Source organism: Rattus norvegicus, chromosome 4 (assembly GCF_021556685.1).
Source record: "Rattus norvegicus strain SHRSP/BbbUtx chromosome 4, alternate assembly SHRSP_T2T, whole genome shotgun sequence".
In the NCBI taxonomy this organism is placed as follows: Eukaryota; Metazoa; Chordata; class Mammalia; order Rodentia; family Muridae; genus Rattus; species Rattus norvegicus.
This window is the reverse complement of record NC_141537.1, coordinates 110,776,924-110,790,742: the sequence shown is the minus strand read 5'-3', so window position 1 is coordinate 110,790,742 and position 13,819 is coordinate 110,776,924. Positions and strand designations below refer to the sequence as shown.

Sequence of the window (13,819 nt, the reverse complement as noted above, 5' to 3'; positions counted from 1 at the left end):
CTAATTTTCTTAGAATATTCTTTGATTAAGGTATAGTGTCAAAAGCTTTAAAGTTCAAGCAAATATAGCTAGTGAATAATTTCCTGTCATTGGCCTCTTTTTGGAAAAGGGGTATTTTCATAATACAGTATCTTTTTAATTTTATTACTTTTCTTTTACAATTTCATAACACATTCACACATATGTCTATGCATATATGTATACACATGTACATGTAATATGTTTATATTTATTGAATGTGGAAAATTTCAAGCCCCATTATCCTCTTTTATCTACCCCCTTTTCAACTGAAACCCTTCTTTACAACTCTTCTACTTTCTCCTCCTCCTCCTCCACTTTCTCCTCCTCCTCCTCCTCATCTGCCTCTACCTCTTTTTCTCCTCCTTCCTCTTGACCTTGGCCTTCTCCTCCCCTCCTCTTCTCCTTCTCTTCTTCCTTTTCTTATTCTTCTCCTTGGCCTTCTCCTCTTCCTTCTCTGACTCATAGACACTCAGGGAGGGGTGGCACCTCTCCAATGCATGACGAAAGGGCCATGGGTCTCATGCTGCTCCTGTGCAGGTAACCACAGTTTCAGTGAGTTGTGCCATACTGTTATGTAGCAAGCATCTCCATCCCTCTAGCTCTTATATTCTCCCCAACCACTCTTCTGCCATGTTTACAGAGTCTTCACAGAAGGTGAAATAGACATCCTAATTAAGGTGAAGCACGCCACACTCATATATTCTCCACATGTATACCAGTTGTGAGTCTCTGTACTAATCACTGCCCATTGCTAAAAGAAGCTTCTCTGATAAAGGCTGAGAACAGCACTAATCTTTGGGTGTAAAACCTAGTATTTAGAAGATAGCTTGACACCATATTTATCCAGCAAACTAAGCTTAGCAGGTTTTGTTCTAAAGCCTGTGAACACCAAGATTTGGGTTCTTCATGAGGTTTATAGTTCTAAGCATAGGTTCCCTTTAGAAAGAGTTTCTAATTAGATAGAGACAACACAGGATCTTCATGATATAGTTTACATGTTTTGCATATCATGAAAGCTGAATTTTAATGAACAATGCAGGGGGTTTGCCACACTGTATAATGATGGCTTAAATGGCAGATTTTTGTAACCACAAACTAAATAGCAGCAGTAGCTGCAGGTCTGCAGCAGAGGCTGATAGTGTGTGAACTGAGAGGACAGGATAGAGTGATGAAGTAGGTGTGATGGGAACTGGCTCCTGATTTGTCTATAAACGTGGTTCAGGAAAGCCATGGCTGATGTCTCTGGACAAGTCTATCATCCAGAAATTAAGCCTGATTATTCCTAACTTTCCTGTCAACTCTCCCCAGTATGGATCCAGCTATTGGATTGTGTGTGTGTGTGTGTGTGTGTGTATGTGTGTGTATGTGTTTGTGTGTGTGCATGCATGGATATATATTTTTTTGAGGTGGTAGAAAATTCCAAACTCCAGGGATCTTTTAGGTGTTGAAAGCTTTAACTATAGCTCAGTGGCTTAGGGAAATTCACTTAAAAATGAAATGAAATTTTAAATTTCATTGAACTGTTAATCATTTAGTGTGTGTGTGTGTGTGTGTGTGTGTGTGTGTGTGTGCATGAATCAATGGGAATCTGTATTTGCCCTTGACGGCTTTCATTTCAGCTGTGAAGATAAAATGGCATCTTTTAGCAGTTTGCTTCGTTCACACTCTCTTACAGGCTTAGAAGGAATATATAGTTAATTAACTCAGGCTTTTAGCAATCACCGAAGTTTTAGGGAGGGTGACCCAGTGAAAAATATCTTTTATGGAGAGTTGCCTGGCAATTTATCAGTGATGATGACACCTGTGTTGATAAAATAAATCAAGGAGTATAAATTGAAACACTGCACAGGTGCGAATCATATACTTCCTATGGCTTTGAGCAATAACTTGTGAAGTAGTGAAATTTATTTTTAGGATTCCATATTTTTCAAAACACCTATTAATGCTTTTCCTACCTATTTCCTATACCCAGGTGCCTGTTGGAGCCATCCATCTTTCTATCGACACGAAAGTATTTCCGAAGTACTTCTTATGAGTTTCTTGTTGACTCCTTGGGGAGAATCCCAGGTCTTCTTGACCTACAAAAAGCTTGGCTTTTCTTCTGCAGTCACATAGAAAAACTGTAAAATAGTACAGTCTAAAATATTAATTTTTTTCTTTATTTGATGCAATACTTAATTGAAGAGTGCACTCAGTGGAGACACCAACCTTAGTGTGCTGGTTGGATATAGGAAGACTCTTGAAAACAGGGGCTGTTGAGTTTTTCTCAGCTTTCCTCCCAGCCACTCATCTCTTTCTGTGGTGCCTGTCTCTGATACTGCACAGCCAGTTAGAGGTTATCTCTTTCCAGTTTCTAAATCTTAGAATACAATCCCCATCTTCCTATTGGTTCTGCCTCCAGTGCCCAAAACTGCGGTTCATTTTCACAGGTTTGAATATTACAACTTCATCTGTTAGTCAAGGATCCTTGGTTGTTACTGAGAAAGAAAAAAAATGGAGTCCTATTAGTGAAAGATCAGATATAGTATGATGGGACGATGAGAACCACGGCAATCCATCTCCTGTGCACATTACTTGATTTGTGTATGGAATGACATTGTAATACAGAAGTCCTGAACTTTATACGGCTGAATTAGTGATGTTTAAACTTTATCATGGTGTGAAAGTGATATATATTCAGTAGAAATTGTACTTTAAAGCTTTGAATTGGTTCCCCTAGGGGCTATCTAAATTGGTTTGACATTCTTCAACATGCTGGGCAATGGTGACAAGCCACAGTTCTCTGTCATGTGATCATGACATCGGTCCTTAGTGCACATAAGTCAAAGCTAAAACCATCAGTGTATCAAATGTATTGTTTCCTTGCAATGCCTTCAAGTTACAGTGAATTTGTCAGTACTATTTATCAGCTTCCTCATAAGTTGAGGGTTATCTGTACTAATGAGGGGCTTACCCACAAGTTTCTTTGATAACCATACATTATGTGTTTATAAATCTTTGAACATTGACAAGGTCTAGCAGAGAAGGTTAGAAGATACAACACCGTTTCTCTTTGCAAGTTCATGTCGTACTCCCCCACCAACTAGCACTCCAGGATCTAGGAAAGCTGAGAAGCGTGTGCTGTGGTCAGATGATGGATTTTCTTTGCTGTCTCTTCTGAACTTACATCCATTCCTACAAGATACTGCATCTTTCTTTTCAAGACAAATGTTCTTAGCCAGTGAAAAGGAAATATTTAGAAAGGTCCACATGTTCAGACAATGATTTATACACAGCATAAAAGGTATTACGAAACGCTCAAGGTTCTATAAATAATGGTGCTATTTGTAATAACGATATGATTTCTATATGCGGGGTTTGAGGGTAGGCGGGCAACCTTCCAAATATGATAGGGTGACTGCTGGATCAATAGATAATTTTTTCCTCCTCCCTCCTGTTGTCTAAATCATAGGTTTAAATGACAGCAAAATGTGTTCCAGGTAGAATGCAGGCCACATTATTGCTTTCTGCATTCCAATGATTTGGACTTTTATTTCTTTCAAATGACAATGATTTGAAGGCTGGGCATTTGATTTACCCCTAATACATCCACTCTATAAGAAACACAGCTACATAGTATTTTGAATATTCCTTATATATTCAGTTCAGTTTTCAGGTCCATTTGAGGGAAAGGAAGAATGTTATAGATATCTATATTCCTACAGCCATGCTTGGCATATTTATATTGTGCCTTCCACACATGGCTGCTGTGAGTCTGTGTCTCTGATGGGCATTGTCCATGGTAGATCTGTGTTCAGGAGATTTGTATGTGTTAACCTCCTCCTTTCATTTTATTACCTTTACATCCATTTCCTTTCCATTGGTTACTATCTGTATTTAATGAGCCATGTTATATAAGAAGAGGGACTGGAATGAGAATGCCTACTAATTTTTAGAGATTTGAAAGTTATTTCTTAGCAGTGTGCTATATAGATCATGAAGTTAGTATCAGTTATGTGTCATTTAAAATCCCATTGCCCATATATTACGTACAACTTTAGGATTTTCAGGAATATGTATGTGTCATCCATCTAATCTACTCGGAGAATTTTAATAATAATAACAATTGTTATTTTGTGAACAGGGGCTCATCAGCTCAGGCTGGTCTGTATGAACTTCTAGTCCTCTTGTCCTCCACTCCTGGTTGGTAGGATGAACAGTGTATACCATGGAATGTGGCTCATGCAGTGCTGGAGTGTGGCTCCAACACAGGGAGTTGACAAGGTAGACAAATACTCTAACCAAGTGCACTACAGTGTCAACCTGAGAGAAGATCTTTGTCCAGAGTCAAGGGACCTTTAGTTTGTATAGAGGCAAAAAGTAGTATAATAAAAAAAAATCACTGAAATAAAGCATTACACTTTACCTGAAGACTAACTGTAAAGTCCCCAGACTCCAGTGAGTGGCACAATAATTGTACTTAGAATGAAGCTGGAATTCTGAAGTTCTCCTGAACATCTCTTATTTTGGCAAACTAGACTGGAGCTGGCAGCCAAAGTCTAATGGAATAAAGACGTCCTCTGAAAACCCAAATGAGGAAATGTATTCTCTTTGCTGTTGTCAATTCAAGCCATGGATCCACTCTGGACATGTTTGTGAAATAACATTCTAAGTCTGAAACAAATAGAGTTCTAGAAACAAGCTCTGCCCCAGCACAACAGATGGGCAGTAGGATAGGTGCCCACAGCAGTGGGGGAGGGGAGTACTTGGAGTATTGTCTTCTTTTGACAATGACACTTACTAAAGGACACCACTACTGCCAGGAAATATAAAGGAGATGAACGAGTGAGTTGGTTCCATGGGTAAAGCACTTACCATGCAAGCATTAGGACCACAATTCAAATCCTCAACACCCATGTGAATATTAGATAAACATAACAGTTCAACTTGTCACTGCAACACTCAGGAGGCAGAAGGCAGATCCCTAGGACAAGCTTGATTAGCCAAACTAGCCATTTTGGCAAGGTCTGTTTTCAGTGAAATGAGATACCTCATGACAGCCTCTGGCCTCCACACACATGTACACATATACATGTGCATATATATGCACCCCTACATATATATGCAAACCCACAAACACACAGACTACAACAGGCTACATTCCCATAACAAGATGACGAAGACACGTGGGAATAGGTCCAAGGATACAGGGCAGGCAATTAAAGGGAATAATACCCCAAATTTATGATTTATTATTAGCCATTGAAGAATAACACATGAAACTTTACAATCATAGATTATGATTTATTTTAAAACAGGATATCATGTAATTTAAGCGGTTGGGAAGCTCAGTATGTTGAAGATTTTGATCGTCTCATTGCTCCACCTCCTGAGTGATGGTATTATATCCGTACATAACACTATGTCTGGCCACTAGTTTCTAAATCAACTTAACTTGTTTATTTTATTCCCAATATACTCACCTAACCACTTCAAATACTGCTAAAACTTTTTCTTGTTTCAAGTACATTGACATCATGATTGATTATCCAGCTAATCTATTAAGAAGACAGGGCATACATTATACTATATATTGTACTTAAAACAGACATAAAAACTAAGGCATATCAATAATTTAAGATCGCAGACTAGTACCGGTTGGTTGGTGTGATCTTGTCATAGTAGTCTGTCCATCTGTTTGATGGGAGCATGACACAGTACTTTCATACAGACTCCTCCCCAAGCATTTGAAATCATAGCATATAGCTCCAGGCCTAGTTGGAAAGCATTGCCAGACAATGTCTTATTCCTACACACAAACTCAAATCTAAGCTTACAGCAAGCCAGTTAGTTCACTAGACTGGCCACCGGCTCAGATTTCCTAAACTCTAGCACTTGCTTTAAAAATCCATCGATTTGGAATCCGAGGAGGTTTGTCAGAAGGCAAGAGTATCAACAATGTCTCCAGAGAACTGGATTTGGTTTTCAACTGTTTTGGTTGGGTGGCTCACAAACACCTACTTCTGTTCCATAGAATCCGACGCTCTCTGCTGACCTCTACAGGCACCTGTACTCACAGGCAAACTTCCCCACTCCCCACCTTTCATACATACATAACCAAAAGGAAGTTAGTGATTTTCTTTCAAAATTGTATTTTATGCATTCCATGCCGCCTCCATTTCTGGATTGCCTTCAGCCAAGAACTTGAAAGTTAAAGAGATCCAGAATTGAAAATATTACATGAACAGAATCTTGACAAGAGTGGCATGGAATACTAATTTCACGAGGCTTCTCTGGGTTTGCTGGTTAAAATATAGTCAGCAGTATTCACATGGGAAGTAAGATCTCTTGAAAACAAGTCCTGTCCACTGGTCAGAGTGATCCTCTCTTTTCAGGCAGAAAAGGTTGACTCGTTCTATTCATTGCCGTCTCAGAGTCCTTTGTCTCTTGTTGCCACTCAAAATGCTACCCCTCTTCCTATTCTCATCTAACCCAGAGCTAACATCTAGCTAATGCCCTCTAACCCCATCCTACGTGTGGGGACTTCACTTTGCATCTATTTGCTGTCTCAAGAATCTCACCCTTCAGAATGTTGCCCACATCATTAGGCCTCATGTTCTAGTCTAATCATTTGTAATCATTGAAACACTTTCTGAGAAAAGAAAACCTTAGCTTTTCCTATTTATGTGGCTCCTTTACAAACATGTGACATGTGACATTCATGTTATTGATACCACATGAGAAACACATGTTGCCTTTGCTTGTAGAAAGGATAACATACAGGATGAGAATAAGAGGTACTGCATGCAACATAGAAAATCATAGAACATCAAGCTGAACCAGTATTTTACATAATGATTTATCTTTATTTTTAATTTTTAATTATGAAAACATACTTTAATTTTTCTTGAGAGAGTATCTTTCCCTGGATAGCCTTGAAATGGTCATGCTCTGGAAAATAATCTTAAATCCCTGCTGTTCCTACTCTACATCCTAAGAATAGAATTACATATCAGTGTGTTGCACTTGATTTCTGCAGGGTTTCAAATGGATCTTGGAACATCATGCCTTCTAGGCAAGCACTCTACCCACTGAGTAATATTCCCAATATTTCCACATAATTTATTTTCTCCACAAGAAGTCATTTTATTGCTATATTCACTTAGCAGAACAATATTAGTAGCTTTCCTAGAGGAAATATGGCTTACATAGTGTCAGGCTCCTGGCCTCATTGAGAGTGTCAGGTATGGATTCCATGCCATGGAATAGGTTTTGAATCCCAAGGAAAGTGGTTGGTTACTCCTCTAACATTTCTGCCACTGTTTCCCTAGTGTAACATCTTGCAGGCAGGTTGCCATCTCCCTCAGATTTTAAAGTAGGAAATATCCAATGCTGGGCTTGCTTCAGTGTCCCTATCCTAAATCATGCTTTGTCAAATTTAATACCTGATGCAGGGCATGCTTTAATGGTCCTGTCCTAATCCATGCCTTGGCAGATTTGTCTTAATTTAAATTTTATATCAATTTTGTTCTACATGGATTACTTTTGCTTTCATTTTGCTGTTTTAAAGAGCACAATAAACTATTTATTTTGATTAGTGAGTTTTTTGATATTTCTTTAGTCTTAGAACCATAGCCCAGTGCTTCAGTTTCTGGCCCTAGTCTCATGACATTCTCCATTGTCATTTTTCTCATTAGTGGAAAAAAGGTGACGATGTATTATTAGCAGAATAAGTGGAGCCCAGTGTCTGGAGCCCAGTATTCTTTTTCATTAATTATTTCCTGGAGCTAAACTACCTTACTTCATTTTATTTTTAAAAGTTATTACTTTTAGATGATTTTGGGGATATGGTTATATTAGTGGTGGTAGACATGATGGTGATGTGTGTGTGTGTGTGTGTGTGTGTGTTTGTGTTCATGAATGTGAACATGGCCATAGTGTACCGCAGTAAGTGTGTGGAAGCCAAAGGAAAATCTAAGGTTTTGGTTCAGTGTCATTCTTTATCCCCCATTGCATATGTCAGATTAGCTGGCCTATTACCTTCCAGAGATTCTCCCATCTCTGCCTCATGTGTCCTTGTAGGGGTTCTGGAATTATCAATGTTTGTACTGTGACATCCAGCTTTACTTCAGTTCTAGGAATTTTAACTCAGTTTCTCACACTTGTCAGGCAAGTATTCTACTCATGGAACCATCTCTGGACACCCCTGCCCCGGGTCTTTTAACTGGCAACTATTCTCTCCCTTGTCTTTTCTACAACTTAAGCCTAGCTCATACCATGTAACATGTATGTATGTATGTATGTATGTATGTATGTATGTATGTATTTGATTGTTTATTTTTGTGACCTGGTTCCACTCTGTAGAACAGGCAGTCCTGGAATTCATAGAAATCTGTCTGACTCTGTCTCCCAAGGGCTAGTGTTAATGATGTGCACAACTGTACACAACAATTTTTACTTTTTTCCATATGTTTTTACCATTCTAATTGATGGAGAGGAAATGGGAAGTCTGTGGCTCTTGTCAGTGGTGCAGACCTCCCCAAAAGGACCCTGTAGTTTGATGACAAACATCCTCGTTGCAAAATAATCAGAGGAAGAGTTGCCACCATGTATTAAACTAGTGTCTACATGAATATTGGAAGGCTGGATGCTAGGAGAACTCTTCCTTAATACAACCATGTTTCTCTGTTCTTCAGGAAGATCAAACTACCCCATTCTTCTTCATATACTTTTGTTTTCTTGGAGCTATTTGGAGGCTGATATTTAAAAGTTGTAAAATGTTAGTCTATTTTAAGCTCTTCCTACTAACGACCTCAATGTGTACATCTGAACGAGTCAGCTTGTGAGTTTAGACAGTGGAGAAGAAAGGATTTATAGAATTTTAGACAACTAAAAATATACACACATATGCCCCAAGTTTTGACGTTTTAGTAAAAACCCTATAAGGCTATGCATCACATATTTGTTTAGAAAAACTGGCTTAATTAAGCATGTTACACAGAAAAGCGACTGCTTTCAGCAAAGCTTGCAATTCTGAAGCCTATGTATCTGGATAGACTCCATGCGTCTAGGGGTTTTCATGAAAAGAGACCCTTATGTGCCCAACAAATGGTCGTAACTTTCCTCCAAACAAATTATCTGGCAGAACATGTCATCCACAATCTTATTCATTCAATGCTTAACTACAGACCTTTGTGTGATTCTGTACAGATGGGATACGCAACAAGGGATGGCTCACCCCAGCAAGGCAAATAAATAAATTTATAGGGTGTTAGATTGAAGTTTTTTGATGTAATAATTTTCAGACTTTTTCTTTAAAATGATTGTCTCTTGTGTAGAAGATGATGCATCTGCAGTGTTCACAGAACTTGGAATCCATGGGAATCTTTTTAGTGTAAAAACAGAACAGAAGAGTAGCGGATGGGCCAGATGGCTCAGCAGGTAGAGGAACCTTTTCTCAAGCATCATTACCAGAGTTTGATTCCCTAAATCCACATAGTAGAAGAATACATCTGACTTCTTCATGTTGTCTACTGAACTCTACATGACAGCCATGAAGAATGAAACCATATCCATCCCCAACTCCACACACTAGTAAAAATTCCAAGCTTTTAAACATAGAACTATTGCAGATTCTCTTTGTTGTGTTTTCTTGTCTTTCTGTAGCCATCAGGGAAATGGAAAGTAAACACAAAACTAGAGAAATTTTTAAGTGAATCATTCATTGAGATGTTGTTTATTCTCTGTTCTTTTGCTTCTACAACTATTTGTTAGAAAGTTTTGTTCCTGATTACAAACTGTGAGTTGCTCATGCCCATGTTTGGCACTCCTGCTTTGCATGACAGACATTAAAAGTTCTTGGTTTCCTAGAACATTTCTCCTAGTATCAGCACTAAACCTGTAATATGGTCTCTGAAATGTTAGCATAAAATTTTTAATTTTGACAGTGGAGAATTTGTTTTTAAACTTTTCTTTTATATGCGTGTGTGGTGTTCATGCATATATGCATATTTTTGTATGTTCATACATACATGTGCACAGGTATGATTACACATGTGTATTAGGAGTTTTTCTGTATTGCTCCCCATTTAATCATTGAGGTAGGATCTCTCACTTGAACCCAGAGCTGATACACTTGTCTTCCTAGCCATCTTGTTCCAGGGAATCCTGTTTCAGCATTCAGAGTGCTGGAATTATAGTTGAGTTGCTGTACAAATCTGCATTTATGCAGGCTCTCAAGAGACAAACTCTGGTCCTTAGGTTGTTCCGTGTCAAGTGCTTAATCCACTGAGTCATCTCCTCAAGCCCTGTGAATTCTTCTTTGGAAACATTCTATTTGTCTTTTATACCATAAGCATGCTTATATAATTGAGAATCCCATTATATTTATCTTTGAAATCAAAAGCAAGACATCTATCGTGTTATGTATTTTCTTCATAAATTGCAGGAAAGGAAGAAAATGGATTTACAGGGAGTTGAACATGGATAAAACTCTCCTGAGAACCTACTGACTATTTCAATGTTAATTTATACTTCAGAGAAAAATGACCTTAGTGACCCAGCTATGTTTATAGAATACTTGAACAAATATTTTGTTTCATTTTTAATTGGTTGGATTTTGTAACTTAAGTATTTTCCTGAATTATCTTAAACTTTTAATGTTCCTTGATACTGAATTTTATAAACCGGAAATGATTTTTCTTTTCTTAATAGACTGGAAGGAAAGAGAAAGGAGACCCTCTCAACATTGCGATTGACAAAATGACCAAGAAAACCAGAGATCTGAGGAGACAGGTATGGGTTTCTTGCAATTTTCACCACAAAGTATTTTGTTATGGTTCTTCAGAATGCTCCCTTCCAGACTAGCCTTATAGAATGCAGTAATTCAAGCAACTATTTATCATCGCATCTACATACATATAGAAAGCAATCTATTGGAAATTAGAAAACTTCTAAGCCAAGGGATGAGATGTCTGCAGAACTCATGATATTAATAACACATAAGGTAGCCACTCCCTTGACAGACATAACCCTCTCAGATATGAACTTCAATTTTCCACTATGGACATTTGGTTTTTAGTTTCCGAATACAGAGAGGTCTTGAACCTGTCACTGATTTATGAGAGTTCTTACTTACTAAACTTCCAAGGTGTTGAATGATATACTAGATTGCTAATTTTTAATGAGAACTAAAACCCTTAATATGACAGGTTCATTAAGATCTGAGGCCCACTATATTCTCCTGGAAATATAGTTAGTATGTTTATTGGGTTTTTGAAGGGAAGCCCAGAATGAAAATGAGATTTTGCGGCATGAATTAAATGGCTATTGCTATCATTAGTCTGATGGTTTCATTTTATTTTCTGGTTTTCCTGTTTTCTTTCTTCCTTCCCTCCTTCTTTCCTTTCCTTTCCTTCTCCTTCTCCTTCTCCTTCTCCTCCTTCTCCTCCTCCTCCTCCTCCTCTTCCTTTTCCCTCCTCCTCCTCCTCCTCTTCCTTTTCCCTCCTCCTCCTCTTCCTTTTCCCTCCTCCTCTTCCTCCTCCTCCTCCTCCTCCTCCTCTTCCTCCTCCTCCTCCTCCTCCTCCTCCTCCTCTTCCTTTTCCTCCTCCTCTTCCTCCTCCTCCTTTTAGGGGAAATCTTATCTGGGGAAGGAAAGTAGTTTTCTTTTTATATGGCAAATGTTTTATGATCATTGACCAATATTGACTTGGAAGTTTTTGTTGTTTGTTTTTAATCAAGAAAATGATTTCTCCTGATTATCTAGTACATTTCACATAAAATTATTATAACTAGGTGTTTCCTAAGGTTTTGTTTTGTTTTTTAATGAAATAATACATTTAAATCAGTGGTTCTAAACCTTCCTAATGCTGAGACCCTTTAATACAGTTCTTCATGTTGTAGCAACTGCCCACCATAAAACTATTTTTATTGCTACTCCATAACTGTAATTTTGCTATTGCTATAAATTATGATATAAATATCTATCAGATTTATGAACCCAAGGATATGTCAACCCAGGTTGAGAACCACTCATTGAAAGAGACTCAGCTGACTCTTGAGATGCTTTGAGAAAACAGAAGCTCAGGTTCTGATGTGCTATAAACCTCTTGTATTCCTGATTTCCTGATATTTACTGGGAACAAGGGACCACACAGATCATCCCAGAACACAGGGTGCACACAGGGTGCACATATATGGTTCAAAATTGGCTTTTCCTAAAAATCTGGGTTCAGATCTTAAGTGATATGTTTAATATTTGATTTCAAAATATGGGTTTTCTTTTTTTGAGTTAGAGAGTTGGATCAGTGGTTAGAGTATCTGCTGCTCTTGGATTGTACTCAGGATTGGTTCCCAGCACCCAGATGGCAGTTCACAACCATCTATAACTCTGATTCTAGGGGATCCAATAATTTCCTCTTTTGGTCACCACAGGTACCAGGTACACATGTGATTCACAGACATACACACAGGCCAAATACCCATACACATAAAATATAATAAAGTTTTTTAAAGATTATTTTAAACTTACATGGATGTAGATTGCTTTGTTTTATTTTGCTTTGTTTGTAATTTTGAGATAAGTTCTCACTATGTGGTTCTGCCTGACTTGGAACTCACTATATAAAACAGGCTGGCCTTGAATTTAGAGTTCAGTTTCCTCTGTGTCCCTAGTGCTGGGATTAAAGGTGTGCTCCACCATGCCCAGCCTACTGTGTAAGTATTGTATGCTATACATAATCGATGCCATACCTCTTGTTTGTCTCTACCTCTCACTAATTCTAGTACTTCCCTTTACCCTCCCAGAGAGTTTTATATCTACTCACCCTTTGTATCTATTTACCCCCTCTCCCACACATATGATTTTTATACACACACACACACACACACACACACACACACACACACACACACACACATATATATATATATATATATATAATCACAGAACCAATAAGGAGAAAGAAAAAGATACTTTCCTTTGTGCACAGACTCAATTCCCATAAGACAATTGTCACTTTTTTCATACAATACTAGAGCAGTTCTTATATTTTTCATGATGAATCCTTCTTTTGTTATTTAGGTAGTGTGTGTTGTATCTAGAAAAGATTGTATCCCATATCTATATCTCAATAGCAAATACACTTTGAGTCCTGCCTAGCAACCACCCTATCTCTACCTGGGAGGCTTTTCATATGCCCATGTTCATCACTAAGTTGATTGTCTCAGTCATCTAGAACAAACTACTACTGAAGGCAACACCTACTGTGCCTTCTGCAACTGTGGAAAGATCAGATTGGTGCAGATCCATGTACCATTCATTTCCCTAGTGTAGCAAGCAGAGATAGAACTACCAAGGAGCCCGGACAGGAATGCTGTAGTCCTAGATGTGTTTGAAACCAGGAGAGCACAGTTGTGGGTTTTTGTTTGTTTTGTTTTACTTTTCTCATTCCTGGAATTGAGTACTTTACAAGAAATAATTTTAAAAAGGAGAGATTCCTTTTGGCTTTGGACTGGAAGGTACATAGTGCATCATGTTAAGTAGGTTGCAGGTGAAAATCTTGTTGGGAGGCAGGACAGAGGGTGAAGCTCTTTGATCATTTCTCCATGGATCAGGAAGCAAAGATCAGGTAGAAACCGTAGTGGGTTGTGAACCTTAAACTGCACCCCTCCCTACAGAGACCCATTTCCTCAACTGAGGGGCTACCTCCTGATGCTTTACATGTAACCCACCAGAACAGCAGCAGTGACAGGGGCCAAGCATGGAAGCACTTGAGCTTGCGAGAGACATTTTTTCTTCCCATTTTAAAAATAGATCCCC

General features: G+C 38.4%; 1 protein-coding gene across 6 annotated transcripts in view; it reads left to right on the top strand.

Moving 5' to 3' along the window:
- Positions 1–13,819, top strand: part of Ctnna2 (catenin alpha 2) — a 1,149,154-nt gene that overhangs the window by 835,729 nt on the left and 299,606 nt on the right. For all 6 annotated transcript variants that reach the window (XM_087656637.1, XM_087656638.1, XM_087656636.1 and 3 more), the window contains one exon: positions 10,714–10,794. In XM_087656637.1, the coding sequence (XP_087512763.1) occupies positions 10,714–10,794 (81 nt within the window). The remainder of the gene's footprint in view (positions 1–10,713; positions 10,795–13,819) is intronic.